Genomic DNA, 18,634 nt, shown 5'->3' with positions numbered 1-18,634 from the left:
GCTGTGTAGTCTGTCGTACTGTGTAGTCTGTCATGCTGTGTAGTGTGTCTTGCAATGTAGTTTGTCTTCCTGTGTAGTCTTTCCTGCTGTTTAGTCTGCTCTGCTATGCCGTCTGTCCTGCTGTGTTGTCAGCCCTGCTGTGTAGTCTGTCCTGCTGCGTAGTCTGTCCTGCTGTGCCGTCTGCCCTGCTGAGTTGTCTGTCCTGCTGTATTCTCTGTCCTGCTGTGTAGTCTGTCCTGCTGTGCCGTCTGCCCGCTGTGTAGTCTATCCTACAGTGTAGTCTGCCCTCCTTTGTAGTCTGTCCTGCTGTGCCATCTGTAGTGCTGTGTAGCGTGTCCTTCTGTGTATTCTGCCCTGCAGTGTAGTCTGTCCTGGTGTGTTGTCTGTTCTGCTGTGTATTCTGTCCTGCTGTGTATTCTGTCCTGCTGTGTAGTCTGTCGTATTGTGTTGTCTGTCCTGCTGTGTAGTCTGTCGTTCTGTTTAGTCTTTCCTCCTGTGTAGTCTGTCCTGCAGGGTAGTTTGCCCTCCTGTGCAGTCTTCCCTGATATGTAGTCTGTCCTGCAGTATAGTCTGTCCTGCTGTGTAATATTTCTCTGCTGTGTAGTCTGTCCAGCTGTGTAATCTGTCGTACTGTGTAGTCTGTCCTGCTGTGTGGTCTGTCGTGCTGTGTAGTCTGTCCTGCTATGTAGTCTGTCCTGCTGTGTATTCTGACCTGCTGTGTAGTCTGTCCTGGTGTGTAGTCTGTCCTGCTGTGTATTCTGACCTGCTGTGTAGTCTGTCCAGCTGTGTAGTCTGTCGTACTGTGTAGTCTGTCATGCTGTGTAGTGTGTCTTGCAATGTAGTTTGTCTTGCTGTGTAGTCTTTCCTGCTGTTTAGTCTGCTCTGCTGTGCCGTCTGTCCTGCTGTATTGTCAGCCTGCTGTGTAGTCTGTCCTGCTGCGTAGTATGTCCTGCTGTGCCGTCTGCCCTGCTGAGTTGTCTGTCCTGCTGTATTCTCTGTCCTGCTATGTAGTCTGCTCTGCTGTGCCGTCTGCACGCTGTGTAGTCTATCCTGCAGTGTAGTCTGCCCTCCTGTGTAGTCTGTCCAGCTGTGCCATCTGTAGTGCTGTGTAGCGTGTCCTGCTGTGTATTCTGCCCTGCAGTGTAGTCTGTCCTGCTGTGTAGTTTGTCCTGCTGTGTAGTCTGTCTTGCTGTGCCATCTGTAATAAAGTGTAGCCTTTCCTGCTGTGAATTCTGGCCTGCTGTGTAGTCTGTCCGGCTGTGTAGTCTGTCCTGCTGTGTAGTCTTTCCTGCTGCATAGTCTTTCCTGCTGTGAAGTCTGTCCTGCTATGTAGTCTGTCCTACTGTGTAGTCTGTCCTGCTGTGTAGTCTGTCCGCCTGAATAGTCTGTCCTGCTGTGTAGTATGTCCTGCTGTGTAGTCTGTCCTGCTGTGTAGTCTGTTCTGCAGTGTAGTCGGTCCTGCTGTGTAGTCTGTCCTGCTAAGTAGTCTACCCTGCTGTGTAGTCTGTTCTGCCGTGTAGTATGTCCTGCTGTGTATTCTGTCCTGCTGTGTAGTCTGTCCTGCTGTATAGTCTGTCCTGCTGTGTAGTCTGTCGTACTGTGTAGTCTGTCCTGCTGTGTACTCTGTCGTACTGTGTAGTCTTTCCTCCTGTGTAGTCTGTCCTGCAGTGTAGTTTGCCCTCCTGTGCAGTCTGTCCTGCTGTGCCATCTGTAGTGCTGTGTAGCGTGTCCTGCTGTGTATTCTGCCCTGCAGTGTAGTCTGCCCGGCTGAGTAGTCTGTCATGCTGTGTAGTCTGTCCTGCTGAGTAGTCTGTCCTGCTGTGTAGTCTGGCCTGCTGTGTAGTCTGTCCTGCTGTGTAGTCTGTCCTGCTGTGTAGTCTGTCCTGCTGTGTAGTCTGTCCTGCTGTGTTGTCTGTCGTACTGAGTAGTCTGTCGTGCTGTGTAGTCTGTCCTGCAGTGTAGTCTGCTCTGCTGTGTAGCCTGTCCTGCTGTAAAGTTTGTCCTGCTTTTTAGTCTGTCGTGCTGTGTAGTCTGTCCTGTTGTGTAGTCTGTCCTGCTGTGTAGTCTGTCGTACTGTGTAGTTTGTCCTGCTGTGTAGTCTGTCCTGCAGTGTAGTCTGCCCTGCTGTGTAGTCTGACCTGCTGTGTAGTCTGTCTTGCTGTGTAGTCTGTCATACTGTGCCGTCTGCCCTGCTGCGTAGTCTGTTATGCTCTGTAGTCTGTCCTATTGTGTAGTACGTCCTGCTGTGTAGTTTGTGCTGCTGTGCCGTCTGCCCTGCTGTATAGTCTGTCCTGCTGTATAGTCTGCCATGCTGCGAAGTCTGTCCTGCTGTGTAGCCTGTCTCGCGGTGCCGTCTGCTATGCTGAGTAGTCTGGTCTGCTGCGTAGCTTGTCCTGCTGTACCGTCTACCCTGCTGTGTTTTCTTTCCTGCTGAATAGTCTGTCCTGCTGAGTAATCTATCCTGCTGTGTAGTCTGTCCTGCTGAGACGTCTGCCCTGCTGGTGTGTCTATCATGCTATATAGTCTGCCCTGCTGAGAAGGTTGTCCTGCTGTGTAGCCTGTTCTGCTGTGCCGTCTGCCCTGCTGTGTTGTCTGTCCTGCTGTATAGTCTGTCCTGCTGTGTAGTCTGTCCTGCGATGTAGTCTGTCCTGCTGAGCTGTCTGCCCGCTGTGTAGTCTGTCCTGCAGTGTAATCTGCCCTGCTGTGTAGTCTGTCCTGCTGTGCCATCTGTAGTGCTGTGTAGCCTGTCCTGCTGTGTATTATGCTCTGCTGTGTAGTCTGTCATGCTGTGAAGTCTGTCCTGCTGTGTAGTCTGTCCTATATAGTCTGGCCTGCTGTGTAGTCTGTCCTACTGTGTAGTCTGTCCTTCTGTGTTTTCTGTCCTGCTGTGTAGTCTGTCCACCTGAATAGTCTTTCCTGCTGTGTAGTATGTCGTACTGTGTAGTCTGGCCGGCTTTGCCGTCTTCCCGCTGTGTATTCTGTCCATCAGTGTAGTCTGTCCTGCTGTGTAGTCTGTCCTGCTATGTAGTCTAGCCAGCAGTGTTGTCTGTCCTGCTGTGTAGTCTGTCGTACTGTGTAGTCTGTCCTGCTGTGAATTCTTTCCTGCAGTGTAGTTTGCCCTGCTGTGCAGTATGTCCTGCTGTGTAGTTTGTTCTGCTTTGTAGTCTGTCCTGCCTTGTAGTCTGTCGTACTGTGTAGTGTGTCTTGCTGTGTAGTCTGTCCTGCTGTGTAGTCTGTCTTGCTGTGTAGTCTGTCCTGCTGTGTAGTCTGTCCTGATGTGCCGCCGTTCCTGATGTGCCGCCGTTCCGGCTGTGGAGTCTGTCCTGCTGTGTAGTCTTTCCATCTGTTTAGTCTGTCCTGCTGTGAAGTCTGCCTGCTATGTAGTCTGTCCTGCTGTGTAGTACGTCGTACTGAATAATCCGTCCTGCTGTGTAGTCAGTCCTGCAGTGTAGTATGCCCTGCCGGGTAGTTTGTCCTGTTGTGTAGTCTGTCCTGTTCTGTAGTCTGTCCTGCTTTGTAGTCTGTCCGCCTGAATAGTCTGTCCTGCTGTGTAGTATGTCGTACTGTGTAGTCTATCCTGCTGTGTAGTCTGTCCTGCAGTGTAGTTTGTCCTGCAGTGTAGTCTGTCCTGCTGTGTAGTCTGTCCTGCTGTGTAGTCTGTCGTACTGTGTAGTCTGTCCTGCTGTGTAGTCTGTCCTGCAGTGTAGTTTGTCCTGCAGTGTAGTCTGTCCTGCTGTGTAGTCTGTCCTGCTATGTAGTCTACCCTGCTGTGTAGTCTGTTCTGCTGTGTAGTATGTCCTGCTGTGTATTCTGTCCTGCTGTGTAGTCTGTCCTGCTGTGTAGTCTGTCCTGCTGTGTAGTCTGTCGTACTGTGTAGTCTGTCCTGCTGTGTAGTCTGTCGTACTGTGTAGTCTTTCCTCCTGTGTAGTCTGTCCTGCAGTGTAGTTTGCCCACCTTCGTAGTCTGTCCTGCTGTGCCATCTGTAGTGCTGTGTATTCTGCCCTGCAGTGTAGTCTGCCCTGCTGAGTAGTCTGCCCTGCTGTGTAGTCTGTCCTGCTGAGTAGTCTGTCCTGCTGTGTAGTCTGGCCTGCTGTGTAGTCTGTCCTGCTGTCTTGTCTGTCCTGCTGTGTAGTCTGTCCTGCTGTGTAGTTTGTCCTGTTGTGTAGTTTGTCCTGCTGTGCCGTTTGCCCTGCTGTGCAGTCTGTCCTGCAGTGTAGTCTGTCCTGCTGTGTAGTCTGTCCTGCTGTGTAGTCTGTCCTGCTGTGTAGTCGCTCCCGCTGTGTAATCTGTCCTGCTGTGTAGTCTGTCCTGCAGTGTAGTCTGCTCTGCTGTGTAGCCTGTCCTGCTGTAAAGTCTGTCCTGCTTTTTAGTCTGTCCTGCTGTGTAGTCTGTCCTGCTGTGTAGTCTGTCCTGCTGTGTAGTCTGTCGTACTGTGTAGTTTGTCCTGCTGTGTCGTCTGTCCTTTAGTGTAGTCTGCCCTGCTGTGTAGTCTGACCTGCTGTGTAGTCTGTCTTGCTGTGTAGTCTGTCATATTGTGCCGTCTGCCTTGCTGCGTAGTCTGTTATGCTCTGTAGTCTGTTCTGCTATGTAGTAGGTCCTGCTGTGTAGTTTGTGCTGCTGTGCCGTCTGCCCTGCTGTATAGTCTGTCCTGCTGTATAGTATGCCATGCTTTGAAGTCTGTCCTGCTGTGTAGCCTGCCTCGCGGTGCCGTCTGCTCTGCTGAGTAGTCTGTTCTGCTGCGTAGCTTGTCCTGCTGTGCCGTCTGCCCTGCTGTGTTTTCTTTCCTGCTGAATAGTCTGTCCTGCTGAGTAATCTATCCTGCTGTGTAGTCTGTCCTGCTGAGACGTCTGCCCTGCTGGTGTGTCTATCATGCTATATAGTCTGCCCTGCTGAGAAGGTTGTCCTGCTGTGTAGCCTGTTCTGCTGTGCCGTCTGCCCTGCTGTGTTGTCTGTCCTGCTGTATAGTCTGCCCTGCTGTGTAGTCTGTCCTGCGGTGTAGTCTGTCCTGCGGTGTAGTCTGTCCTGCTGAGCCGTCTGCCCGCTGTATAGTCTGTCCTGCAGTGTAATCTGCCCTGCTGTGTAGTCTGTCCTGCTGTGCCATCTGTAGTGCTGTGTAGCCTGTCCTGCTGTGTATTATGCTCTGCTGTGTAGTCTGTCATGCTGTGAAGTCTGTCCTGCTGTGTAGTCTGTCCTCCTATGTAGTCTGGCCTGCTGTGTAGTCTGTCCTACTGTGTAGTCTGTCCTTCTGTGTTTTCTGTCCTGCTGTGTAGTCTGTCCACCTGAATAGTCTTTCCTGCTGTGTAGTATGTCGTACTGTGTAGTCTGGCCGGCTTTGCCGTCTTCCCGCTGTGAATTCTGTCCATCAGTGTAGTCTTTCCTGCTGTGTAGTCTGTCCTGCTGTGTAGTCTGTCCTGCTATGTAGTCTAGCCAGCAGTGTTGTCTGTCCTGCTGTGTAGTCTGTCGTACTGTGTAGTCTGTCCTGCTGTGAATTCTTTCCAGCAGTGTAGTTTGCCCTGCTGTGCAGTATGTCCTGCTGTGTAGTTTGTTCTGCAGTGTAGTCTGTCCTGCTGTGTAGTCTGTTCTGCTTTGTAGTCTGTCCTGCCTTGTAGTCTGTCGTACTGTGTAGTGTGTCTTGCTGTGTAGTCTGTCTTGCTGTGTAGTCTGTCTTGCTGTGTAGTCTGTCCTGCTGTGTAGTCTGTCCTGATATGCCGCCGTTCCTGCTGTGGAGTCTGTCCTGCTGTGTAGTCTTTCCATCTGTTTAGTCTGTCCTGCTGTGTAATCTGTCCTGCTGTGAAGTCTGCCTGCTATGTAGTCTGTCCTGCTGTGTAGTACGTCGTACTGTATAATCTGTCCTGCTGTGTAGTCAGTCCTGCAGTGTAGTCTGCCCTGCAGTGTAGTTTGTCCTGTTGTGTAGTCTGTCCTTTTTGTAGTCTGTCCTGCTGTGTAGTCTGTCTTGCTGTGTAGTCTGTCTTGCTGTGTAGCCTTTCTGCTGTTTAGTCTGCTCTGCTGTGTAGTCTGTCCTGCTGAATAGTCTTTCCTGCTGTGTCGTCTGCCATGCTGAGAATTCTGTCCTGCTGTGCAGTCTGTCCTGCTGTGTAGTCTGTCCTGCAGTGTAGTGTGCCCTGCTGTGTAGTCTGTCCTGCTGTGCCGTCATCCCTGCTGTGGAGTCTGTCCTGCTCTGTAGTCTTTCCATCCGTGTAGTCTGTCCTGCTGTGTAGTCTGTCCTGCTGTGTAGTTTGTCCTGCTGTGTAGTCTGCCCTGCTGTGTAGTCTGTCCTGCTGTGTAGTCTGTCCTGCTGTGTAGTCTGCCCTGCTGTGTAGTCTGCCCTGCTGTGTAGTCTGTCGTGCTGTGTAGTCTGTCCTGCAGTGTAGTCTGCCCTGCTGTGTAGTCTGTCCTGCTGTGTAGCCTGTCCTGCTGTGTAGTATTTCTTGCGGTGCAGTCTGTCCAGCTGTGTAGTTTGTCCTGCTGTGCTGTCATCCCTGCTGTGTATTCTGTCCTGCTGTGTAGTATTTCCATCTGTGTTATTTGTTCTGCTGTGTGGTCTATCCTGTAGTGAAGTCTGTCCTGCTGTGTAGTCTGTCCTGCTGTGTAGTCTGCCCTACTGTGTAGTCTGTCCTACAGTGTAGACTGTCCTGCTGTATAGTCTGCCCTGGTGGGTAGTCAGTCCTGCTGTGTAGTTTGTCATGCTGTTTAGTCTGTCCTGCTGTGTAGTCTTTCTTGCTGTGAAGTCTGTCCTGCTGTGTAGTCTGTCCTGCTGTGCTGTCGTCCCTGCTGTGTATTCTGTCCTGCTGTGTAGTATTTCCATCTGTGTTATCTGTCCTGCTATGTAGTCTGTCCTGTTGTGATGTCTGTCCTGTTGTGTAGTCTATCCTCCTGTATAGTCTGCCCTGCTGAGTAGCCTGTCCTGCTGTGCCATCTGCCCTGCTGTATTGTCTGTCCTGCTGTATAGTCTTTCCTGCTGTGTAGTCTGTCCTGCTGTGCCTTCTGCCCGCTGTGTAGTATGTCCTGCAGTGTAGTCTGCTCTGCTGTGTAGTCTGTCCTGCTGTGTAGTCTGTCCTGCTGTGTAGTCTGTCCTGCTGTGTAGTCTGTTCTACTATGTAGTCTGGCCTGCTTTATAGTCTGTCCTACTGTGTAGTCTGTCCTGCTGTGTAGTCTGTCCTGCTGTGTAATCTGTCCTCCTGTAAAGTCTGTCCTACTGTGTAGCCTGTCGTACCATGTAGACTGTCCTGCTGTGTAGTCTGTCCTGCAGTGTTGTCTGCTCTGCTATGTAGTCTGGCCTGCTGTGCCGTCTGCCCGCTGTGTAGTTTGTCCTGCTGTGTAGTCGGTCCTGCTGTGTAGTCTGTCCTGCTGAGCCATCTGTAGTGCTGTGTAGCCTGTTCTGGTGTCTTTTTTGCCCTGAATTGTAGTCTGTCCTGCTGTGTAGTCTGTCGTGTTGTGTAGTCTGTCCTCATGTGTAGTCTGTCCTGCTGTGTAATCTGTCGTACTATTTATTCTGTCCTGCTGTGTAGTCTACCCTGCAGTGTAGTCAGCCCTGCTACGTAGTCAGGCCTGCTATGCCGTCTGCCCGCTGTGTAGTCTGTCCTGCTGTGTAGTCTGTCCTGCTATTTAGTCTAACCTGCTGTGTTGTCTGTCTTGCTGTGTAGTCTGTCCTGCTGTGTTCTCTATCCTGCTGTGTAGTCTGTAATGCTGTGTAGTTTTTCTTGCTGTGTAGTCTGTCTTGCTGTGTAGTCTGTCCTGCTGTGCTGTCGTCCCTGCTGTGTACTCTGTTCTGCTGTGTAGTCTTTCAATCTGTGTAGTCTGTCCTGCTGTGTAGTCTGTCCTGTTGTGAAGTCGGTCCTGCTGTGTAGTATGCCCTGCTGTGTAGTCTGTCCTGCTTTGCCATCTATAGTGCTGTGTTGCCTCTCCTGCTGTGTAGTCTGTCCTGCTGAGTAGTCTGTTCTGCTGTGTAGTCTGTCCTGCTGAGTAGTCTGTCCTGCTCTGTAGTTTGTCCTGCTCTGTAGTCTGTCCTGCTGTGTAGTCTGTCCTGATGTGTAATCTGTCCTCATTTGTAGTCTGTCCTGCAGTGTAGTCTGCCCTGCTGTGTAGTCTGTCCTACTTTGTAGTATGTCCTGCTGTGTAGTCTGTCCTGCTGTGTAGTTTGTCGTGCTGTGTAGTCTGTCATACTGTGCTGTCTGCCCTGCTGCGTAGTCTGTACTGCTTAGTAGTCTGTTCTGCAGTGTAGTCTGTCCTGCTGTGTAGTGTGCCGTGCTGTGTAGTCTATATACTGCTTTGTAGTCTGTCCTGCTGTGTTGTCTGTCCTGCTGTGTAGTTTGTCCTGCGGTGCAGTTTATCCTGCCGTGCCGTCTGTCCTGCTCTGTAGTCTTTCCTGCTGTGTAGTCTGCTCTGCTGTGCCGTTTTTCATGCTGTGTAGTCTTCCATGCTGTGTAGTCTGTCCTGCTGTTCCATCTGTAGTGCTGTTTAGCCTGTCCTGCTGTAAATTCTGCCCTGCTGTGTTGTCTGTCCTGCTGTATAGTCTGTCCTGCTGTTTAGTCTGTCCTGCTGTGTAATCTGTCCTGCTGTGTAGTCTGGCCTGCTGTGTAGTCTGTTCTACTGTGTAGTCTGTCCTGCTGTTTAGTCTGTCCTGCTATGTAGTATGTCGAACTGTGTATTCTGTCCTGCTGTGTAGTCTGTGGTGCTGTTTAGTCTGTCCTGCTGTGTAGTCTGTACTGCTGTGTAGTCTGCCCTGCTGTGTAGTCTGTCCTGCTGTGTAGTCTGTACTGCTGTGTAGTCTGCCCTGCTGTGTAGTCTGTCCTGCTGTGTAGTCTGTTCTGTTGTGTAGGCTGTCCTGCTGTGTAGTCTGTTCTACTGTGTAGTCTGTCCTGCAGTGTAGACTGTCCTGCTGTGTAGTCTGTTCTGCTGTGTAGTCTGTCCTGCTGTGTAGTCTGTCCTGCAGTGTAGTCTGTCCTGCTGTGTAGTCTGTTCTGCTGTGTAGTCTGTCCTGCTGTGTAGTCTGTTCTGCTGTGTAGTCTGTTCTGTTGTGTAGGCTGTCCTGCTGTGTAGTCTGTTCTGCTGTGTAGTCTGTCCTGCTGTGTAGTCTGTTCTGCTGTGTAGTCTGTCCTGCAGTGTAGACTGTCCTGCTGTGTAGTCTGTCCTGTTGTGTAGTCTGTTCTGTTGTGTAGTCTGTCCTGCTGTGTAGTCTGTTCTGCTGTGTAGTCTGTCCTGCTGTGTAGTGTGTTCTGCTGTGTAGTCTGTTCTGTTGTGTAGGCTGTCCTGCTGTGTAGTCTGTTCTGCTGTGTAGTCTGTCCTGCTGTGTAGTCTGTTCTGCTGTGTAGTCTGTCCTGTTGTGTAGTCTGTCCTGCTCTGTAGTCTGTCCTGCTGTGTAGTCTGCCCTGCTCTGTAGTCTGTCCTGCTGTGTAGTCTGTCCTGCTGTGTAGTCTGTCCTGCTCTGTAGTCTGTCCTGCTGTGTAGTCTGTCCTGCTGTGTAGTCTGTTCTGCTGTGTAGTCTGTCCTGCTGTGTAGTCTGTTCTGCTGTGTAGTCTGTCCTGCTGTGTAGTCTGTTCTGCTGTGTAGTCTGTCCTGCTGTGTAGTCTGTTCTGCTGTGTAGTCTGTCCTGCTGTGTAGTCTGTTCTGCTGTGTAGTCTGTCCTGCTGTGTAGTCTGTTCTGCTGTGTAGTCTGTCCTGCTGTGTAGTCTGTTCTGCTGTGTAGTCTGTTCTGCTGTGTAGTCTGTCATGCTGTGTAGTCTGTCCTGCTGTGTAGTCTGTCCTGCTGTGTAGTCTGTTCTGCTGTAGTCTCTGTTTCCTAAAGGGCATGATTCATGCCCTTGCTAAAGAAAACAGATTTGTAATGAAATTTCTTTGGATACTATTACATTCAGGCACCTGAAAGTATGATACTGTTGACATGCTTGCAAAAACATCCCTTAGCAGATCAGTATTAGACATCGATATAGATGTTTCATTAGCAGTGACAAAGAGAATACATAACATATATATCTGCTGAAAATCATACTGACCAAACAAATTTGCAAAGACCTCAAAGTTGTAACATGAAACATTTTGATAAATATCGTCAGGAGACTTGCATATATTGAACTAATAGAGCAAGAACTATGCACTGTGATGTAATAGTGTCCAGAATACGCCTGTGATACAGTCGTATCTGGCAGCTTTCTCAAAATCAATATGTCGAGTACACCATGTGTCAACTCTGTGAAAGTGTCTAATACACCATGAGTCAACTCTGTGAAAGTGTCGAATACACCATGAGTCAACTCTGTGAAAGTGTCGAATACATCATGTGTCAACGTTTTGAAAGTGCTGAATACATCATGTGTCGACTCTGTGAAAGTGTCTAATACACCATGTGTCAACTCTGTGAAAGTGTCGAATACACCATGTGTCAACTTTGTGAAAGTGTCGAATACACCATATGTCAACTTTGTGAAAGAGAAAACATGCATTATATTGTAGAATGTGCCATATTGACTGACATTCACCCTGCTGTGGTTGAGATATGCTGAACTCTGTAAACACTATATGAATACAGGAACACTTGATATGGTGTTATGTTGAGGTGGCCCGCCGCCCCAGTCACTCTACCCACATGTTGTGTCTGCTCACACTTGCCTTCATTACATATACACTCTTCAAATGCACATATATTCATCAACAATGCTCCGTTATTGGTTGTGTTGAATTATAATGATATTTCCGGTCATGTTTTTGTAGTTGTGTGATGGCAAGACCTATAATGTTGAAGATTCTGTCCGTTTCCACCAGGGTGATAGATGTCTCAGATAAGTTAGGCCGCCACGTGTCAGGAGCTGTAGGGAAGGACACTGCAGACGCGCAGTGAACGATACACTGTGGGAGTCTAGAGGAAGCCCTGGAGAGAAACCATGACGTCACTGTTGGTAGCACCTTATACCCCCATCCTCCTCGCCATCTGCCTCTGTCTCTCTCTTTTCCTCTCTCTCTCTCTCTCTCTCTCTCTCTCTCTCTCTCTCTCTCTCTCTCTCTCTCTCTCTCTCTCTCTCTCTCTCTCTCTCTCTCTCTCTCTCTCTCTCTCTCTCTCTCTCTCTCTCTCTCTCTCTCTCTCTCTCTCTCTCTCTCTCTCTCTCTCTCTCTCTCTCTCTCTCTCTCTCTCTCTCTCTCTCTCTCTCTCTCTCTCTCTCTCTCTCTCTCTCTCTCTCTCTCTCTCTCTCTCTCTCTCTCTCTCTCTCTCTCTCTCTCTCTCTCTCTCTCTCTCTCTCTCTCTCTCTCTCTCTCTCTCTCTCTCTCTCTCTCTCTCTCTCTCTCTCTCTCTCTCTCTCTCTCTCTCTCTCTCTCTCTCTCTCTCTCTCTCTCTCTCTCTCTCTCTCTCTCTCTCTCTCTCTCTCTCTCTCTCTCTCTCTCTCTCTCTCTCTCTCTCTCTCTCTCTCTCTCTCTCTCTCTCTCTCTCTCTCTCTCTCTCTCTCTCTCTCTCTCTCTCTCTCTCTCTCTCTCTCTCTCTCTCTCTCTCTCTCTCTCTCTCTCTCTCTCTCTCTCTCTCTCTCTCTCTCTCTCTCTCTCTCTCTCTCTCTCTCTCTCTCTCTCTCTCTCTCTCTCTCTCTCTCTCTCTCTCTCTCTCTCTCTCTCTCTCTCTCTCTCTCTCTCTCTCTCTCTCTCTCTCTCTCTCTCTCTCTCTCTCTCTCTCTCTCTCTCTCTCTCTCTCTCTCTCTCTCTCTCTCTCTCTCTCTCTCTCTCTCTCTCTCTCTCTCTCTCTCTCTCTCTCTCTCTCTCTCTCTCTCTCTCTCTCTCTCTCTCTCTCTCTCTCTCTCTCTCTCTCTCTCTCTCTCTCTCTCTCTCTCTCTCTCTCTCTCTCTCTCTCTCTCTCTCTCTCTCTCTCTCTCTCTCTCTCTCTCTCTCCTCTCTCTCTCTCTCTCTCTCTCTCTCTCTCTCTCTCTCTCTCTCTCTCTCTCTCTCTCTCTCTCTCTCTCTCTCTCTCTCTCTCTCTCTCTCTCTCTCTCTCTCTCTCTCTCTCTCTCTCTCTCTCTCTCTCTCTCTCTCTCTCTCTCTCTCTCTCTCTCTCTCTCTCTCTCTCTCTCTCTCTCTCTCTCTCTCTCTCTCTCTCTCTCTCTCTCTCTCTCTCTCTCTCTCTCTCTCTCTCTCTCTCTCTCTCTCTCTCTCTCTCTCTCTCTCTCTCTCTCTCTCTCTCTCTCTCTCTCTCTCTCTCTCTCTCTCTCTCTCTCTCTCTCTCTCTCTCTCTCTCTCTCTCTCTCTCTCTCTCTCTCTCTCTCTCTCTCTCTCTCTCTCTGTGACATGTGTGACAAGGGTGACTGACGTGACTGGTGTGACTGGCGTGACCAGTGTGACTGGCGAGACTGGTGTGACAGGTTTGACTGGCGTCACTGGCGTGACTGGTGTGACTGCCGTGACTGGCATAACTGGTGTGACTGGTGTGACGAGTGTGACTGGTGTGACCAGTGTGACTGGTGTGACTGATGTTTCTGGTGTGACTGGTGTGACAGGTGTGACTGGTGTGACTGGCGTGACTGGTGTGACCAGCGTGACTGGCGTGATTGGTGTGACCAGTGTGACTGGCGTGACTGGTGTGACTTGTGTGACTGGCATGACTGGTATGACAGGTGTGACTGGCGTGACAGGCGTAACTGGTTTGACTGGTGTGACCAATGTTACTGGCGTGACTTGGGTGACTAGTGTGACTGGTGTGACCGACGTGACTGGCGTGATCGGTGTGACTGGAGTGACTGGTATGACTGGTGTGACTGGTGTGACTGGTGTGACTTGTGTGAATGGCGTGACTGGTGTGACTGGTATGACTGGTGTGACTGGTTTGACAGCTGTGACTTGTGTGACTGGTGTAACAGGCGTGACTGGTTTGACTGGTGTGACTGGTGTGACCAGTGTGACTGGTGTGACTGAAGTTTCTGGTGTGACTGGTGTGACAGGTGTGACTTGCGTGACAGGCGTAACTGATTTGACTGGTGTGATCGGTGTGACTTGTGTTACCAGTGTGACTGGTGTGACTGGTGTGACTGGTGTGACTGGCGTGATTGGTGTGACTGGCGAGACAGGCGTAACTGGTTTGACTGGCGTGACTGGTATGACAGGTGTGACTTGCGTGACAGGCGTAACTGATTTGACTGGTGTGACAAATGTTACTGGCGTGACTTGGGTGACTGGTGTGACTAGTGTGACTGGCGTGACTGGCATGACAAGTGTGACTAGCGTGACTGGTGCGACTTGTGTGACCAATGTGACATGTGTAACTGGTGTGACTAGTGTGACAGGTGTGACTGACGTGACTGGTGTGACTAGCGTGTGTTACGGACCCGAGTCCAGCGTCCGAGCACGGAGCAGTGACAACAACGCCATCTGTGGGTCAGCTCCCGAAACTTCCCTCCGAATGGACGACGCCATCTAGTGAGGACGAGATATACCGGCCAAAGGGGCTGGTTTCCCGTCCTAATCAGCTCGTGACATAGCCGCTGCTGACCTCTGGTGAGGTGACGCTTAGACAGCAATGCCATCTAATGAGTGGATAGGTGGGCGTTTGTGTCTAAGCCCGTAAGTGAGGTACCCTAGGGTGTCCCTAGTACTGATGACGTGTCTGATTACAGAGTCGACCTGGGACTGCTGGATTGGATGATGGGCAGTCTACCCAAGGCAGCCAAAGTCTCTCCACATGTTTGCTGCAGAAGCTGTGAGTTGTTCCCGGATGAACACTGCTGAGAGTGTTAGCCTGCCTGTGACGTGGCAGAGTTGATGAATCGTCGTACCTGGGGGTTGACTGGTGAAAGAGACTAGCCACTGTGGTGAGGAGAGTGATCTGTGGAATCACACGAGGCTCCTGCCTAGGGCTCGCAACCCTAGTATCGGTCGTGGAGTGGCCTACGCAGCAGGAGCTGATTGGAACCTGCCAGCTACAGGCTGGATTTGTGGTTGAGGGCCTCCACGACGGTGCACCCAGTGATTTGGCTGGCCTGTGGCCAGGGTAGATTCGCCTAGAGAATCGAAGGATTCATCGTGGGCCACAAAGAAGAGAACCAGGGCTACTCATCGTGAGCACCGTGAAACATCCTGAGTCTTCGGAGGAAGACAAGTTATTGTACATAAGTGTAGTTATAGACCCAGCAAGTGACTGTGAGATATTTATTTATTGGTGGTGGTAATTATATATTTAAATTAGTGCAGTTTGTATCCTTTTCCCTTTAATTTACTTGTGTTACGGAACACACCCCTTGAAAGCCACTAATAACTTGGGGCCGGATTCCCAAATTCTAATAACATCAGAAAAGAACCCGGTTACGCCCCAGTAGGGCCGTAACATAATTGGCATCCCCAGCGGGATCCGACCCCTTGTCAAGTATGTTTGACAGGGGTGAAGTGGCGCAATCACTGTAAATAATTCCCCCTGTGTGTGACTATTAGGACGTCATACGTCCTGTGCGGTGCTTGGAGTGATTCAGTGCAATATTGTAGAGTGCGGTGCTCGCTGTGATTAAGTGCAATATTGCATAGTGCGGTGCCCGGTGTAATTACGTGCAATATTGGCAAGTGCGGTGTTAGGTGCGATAAAGTGCAATATTGACGTAGAACAGTGCTCGGTGCGTTAAGTGCTAAAGTGAAAGCGGTGTGTTAAGTGCTAGTGTTCCATCTAAGTGACAATGGCAGAAAAAGCGACCATCGACGATCTGGACGACGTTCAGGCCTTTCTGAACAGGGAGGACTGTCTTGCCAGATTAAAATATCTGGGAAAACAGGAACTTGTACTAGTAAGTGCCTACCTGGAGATCAAGATACGTGCCAGTGATTCCCATGTGGAGATCTTGTCCAAGGTTCACCGGCATTTGAAGGCCGAGGAGAAACAAGAAAGTGAGGCACAAAGTACAAAAGAAAGTGAAGAAGTAGCTTCCACTGAAAAGGAAGATAAGGGCAGTGACATTGACAGCGATGCAGGTGAGCTGAATATAAGCTTGCTAACTGTCAAATTGCTGTGCCTTGGAAATAAATCGCGAGATAGAATGGAAGAAATTAGAATTAGAACGAGAATTAAAAGATAAAGAAATGGAGATGAAAGATAAAGAAATGGCGATGAGGCGTTTAGAATTAGAACGAGAAGAAAGAAGAGAAGAGAAACGAGAAAGAGAAGAGCGAGAAAGAGAAGAGAAATGAGAAAGAGAAGAGAAACGAGAAAGAGAAGAGCGAGAAAGAGAAGAGAAACGAGAAAGAGAAGAGAAACGAGAAAGAGAAGAGCGAGAAAGAGAAGAGAAACGAGAAAGAGAAGAGCGAGAGAGAGAAGAAAAAGAAAAAGAGAGACAACATGAGCTAGAAGTATTGCGATTAGGTGGTGGGAGGCAAACAACGGGAACAAGTATTTTCGATCCGGTAAGGAACATCAAAATGGTCCCGAAGTTCAACGAGAAGGAAGTGTCGAAGTTCTTCGCAGCCTTCGAGAAAGTCGCAGCCTCTTTAGAGTGGCCAAAGGAGAATTGGGCCATCATGATACAGTCCGTCTTGACTGGGAAGGCCCAAATCGCCTACTCCACGTTGTCCCTTGATGACTCCGGCGATTACGACAAGGTGAAGAAAGTAGTGTTCATGGCGTACCAATTGGTACCTGACGCTTACAGGCAGAAGTTCAGGAACCTGAAAAAGACCTCGGAGCACACTTTCACCGAATTCACGACCATCAAGGAGCGGCTTTTCCAAGAATGGTGTGCCTCTCGAAAGGTGGAGACCAAAGAAGACCTCGAGCAGCTCATACTGTTAGAGGACTTCAAAGACTGTCTGTCTGGAGATCTGAAGACGTACTTAGAGGAACAGCAGGTAGAGACCTAACGTGCGGCAGCCACCATGGCTGAAGAGTACATCTTAACGCATAGGCCTTCTGCTAAGTATGTCCCCGAGGAATTACCCACGCCGGTGTGACAAACCTCATCAGGAAGAGGAGAGACCCGTCCCACAAAGCGCTGTGAAGACGTCCCCCAAGTAGCCCTCGCAGGACCAGTCCTAACAGTCCGAAACACCGGAGTCCGAGGAGGAATATGGTGTGTTGGACTTGTGGGCAGAAAGAGCATGTAGCTCCTATGTGCCGAGGCAGAAGAGGTAGCGGCCCACGTAGGGAGGTGATGTTGATGAGCTGTGTGACACCACCAGTAGGAAGCCAGTCTATGACTAGTCAGGAAGAACCAGGATTGTTTTCCCCTCACACTTCAGGCGGGTATGTATCGAGTGATCATACTGGTAGATCAGTAGTAGTGCTCAGAGATAGTGGAGCAGCCCAGTCCCTGATCATGAAAAACTCAGTTACCCGAGGGAGTGAGTGTGGATGGGAGACAAAAGGTTGTCCTGGTTGGGTTTCCGAAGGACGCAGTATGTCGCCCCCTTAGTGCCATGTACATCTAGACTCGCCTTACTTCAGCGGCACATGTGCGTTGGCAGTAGTTGATACCCTACCTATAGCTGGGATTGACGTGATACTAGCCAACGACTTGGTGACAGATTGGAGCAACAATCATCCCAAGGTCGCGGACGAGTCAGCCGGAACAGCAAGGTCCGAGGTAACAACTGGAAATGGTAATACCCCAAGTACAGACAGACACGGAATTAGTTAACATGTTTAATCCTTCCTCTCACCAACAGGTTGACAGTATTCTAGCAGAGTCTCCTGATTCTTCTCCCGATAAGCAGCATGAGGTTAAGGAGGCAGAAGCGACTGAGCAAGAAGAGTGGCCTCGTGTGCAAACACCCACGGATACCCCAGAGTCTGGAGTGAAGGCACCTGAGTACTTGCGGTATGGCAAGGTACAGCGTTCATTGAACCGGCCAGAGATTCCCCAGACGTCGGAGGTATGTGAGGTATGTGTGAAAGTTCTAGTGCCCTCTTCGGTCCAAACCAGGCTAATGGATATAGCCTGGCTATGGACATTACAGGCTCAGGAAGCTTATCCCTCAGTTAACCAAATGTTTCCTAGCGGTATTTTTTGTTCTTATGTGTGTTCTCAGTAAGGACCAGTGGACGACCCGACAGATGATGGCTCCCTTGAACATCGTGAAGAGATCCCAGGGATTGGAGACGTGCACTGTGAGTGTTGCAGTCAAAGAAGGACCTGGAAGGTGATGGTAGATACAGGGGGTATAAGATGTGATATTATGAGTGACTGTTTCCGACAGGTTGACACCCCCCCGCGTGATTGTTGAGCCTGGAGGTAGCGTTATGCGGAACGTTGGTCCACCTGACGGTGGTAGAGCGGACACCATCTTCGATGTACGAACAGCCCTGTTGGGACTAGGTGTGGGCCTAGTACAGGCGTATGCTGTAAGTACTGACTTACCCACTGTCGCTGTCACTCTAAATTATCAGACCCCTGTATTCCAGGTTCCCGACTCCCTGAAGGTCTACCGGACCGGTACCAGAAAGGCCGTCTGTGACCAGCTATCATCGGTGTCACGACACAGGGAAGTGTCGATTCACCCCGGATCTCGTCAGTATCAATCCTTACTCGAGGCACGTGAGAATTATGCCCGTGCTTGACATGGCAGTGAAGGTGTAGGGAAGTCACATCAGGCAGGGCATTGCCTTCCATCTGCAAGTTTCCTTCATGCCAGAGTTGCCCAGTAGGACAGTTCTGTGGACAAGACATCCTCGCCATTCCAGTTCTTAGTGTATGTGAGATCTGTGTGGAGTTGTATCCACAGTACTAATATGGTTTGTCTTTTCTTTTATAGAGACCCAAACCGAATTCTTTTTGGTGGGGAGGTGTTACTGACCCGAGTCCAGCGTCCGAGCACGGAGCAGTAACAACAACGCCATCTGTGGATCAGCTCCCGAAACCCCCTCCAAATGGACGACGCCATCTAGTGAGGATGAGATATACCGGCCATAGGGGCTGGTTTCCCTGTCCTAATCAGCTCGTGACATAGCCGCTGCTGACCTCTGGTGAGGTGATGCTTAGACAGCAATGCCATCTAATGAGTGGATAGGTGGGCAGTTTGTGTCTAAGCCCGTAAGTGAGGTGCCCTAAGGGTGTCCCTAGTACTGATGACGTGTCTGATTACAGAGTCGACCTGGGACTGCTGGATTGGACGATGGGCAGTCTACCTAAGGCAGCCAAAGTCTCTCCACGTGTTTGCTGCAGAAGCTGTGAGTTGCTCCCGGACGAACACTGCTGAGAGTGTTAGCCTGCCTGTGACGTGGCAGGATGGAGGAATCGTCGTACCCGGGGGTTGACTGGTGAAAGAGACTAGCCACTGTGGTGAGGAGAGTGATCTGTGGAATCACACGAGGCTCCTGCCTAGGGCTCGCAACCCTAGTATCGGTCGTGGAGTGGCCTACGCAGCGGAGCTGATTGGAACCTGCCAGCTATAGGCTGGATTTGTGGTTGAGGGCCTCCACAACGGTGCACCCAGTGGGACTGTGATTTGGCTGGCCTGTGGCCAGGGTAGATTCGCCTAGAGAATCGAAGGATTCATCGTGGGCCACAAAGAAGAGAACCAGGGCTACTCATCGTGAGCACCGTGAAACATCCTGAGTCTTCGGAGGAAGACAAGTTATTGTACATAAGTGTAGGTATAGACCCAGAGAGTGACTGTGAGATATTTATTTATTGGTGGTGGTAATTATATATTTAAATTAGTGTGTTTGTATTCCTTCCGCTTTAATTTACTTGCG

General features: G+C 50.1%; 1 protein-coding gene across 1 annotated transcript; it reads left to right on the top strand.

Moving 5' to 3' along the window:
- Window positions 1-12,568: 12,568 nt before the first annotated feature.
- LOC138364542 (spore coat protein SP65-like) lies at window positions 12,569-13,384 on the top strand. The gene has a single exon (XM_069324197.1). It carries the CDS (start codon window positions 12,569-12,571, stop codon window positions 13,382-13,384), a length of 816 nt encoding a protein of 271 aa, XP_069180298.1.
- The last annotated feature ends 5,250 nt before the right edge of the window (window positions 13,385-18,634 follow it).

The sequence above is a fragment of the Procambarus clarkii genome, chromosome 13 (assembly GCF_040958095.1).
Source record: "Procambarus clarkii isolate CNS0578487 chromosome 13, FALCON_Pclarkii_2.0, whole genome shotgun sequence".
In the NCBI taxonomy this organism is placed as follows: Eukaryota; Metazoa; Arthropoda; class Malacostraca; order Decapoda; family Cambaridae; genus Procambarus; species Procambarus clarkii.
This window is presented reverse-complemented; position numbering and strand designations above follow the sequence as displayed.

Bases quoted from the DNA above. Each gene is read 5' to 3' on its own strand.
- LOC138364542 (XM_069324197.1), top strand. From the start codon at position 12,569: ATGACTGGTATGACAGGTGTGACTGGCGTGACAGGCGTAACTGGTTTG.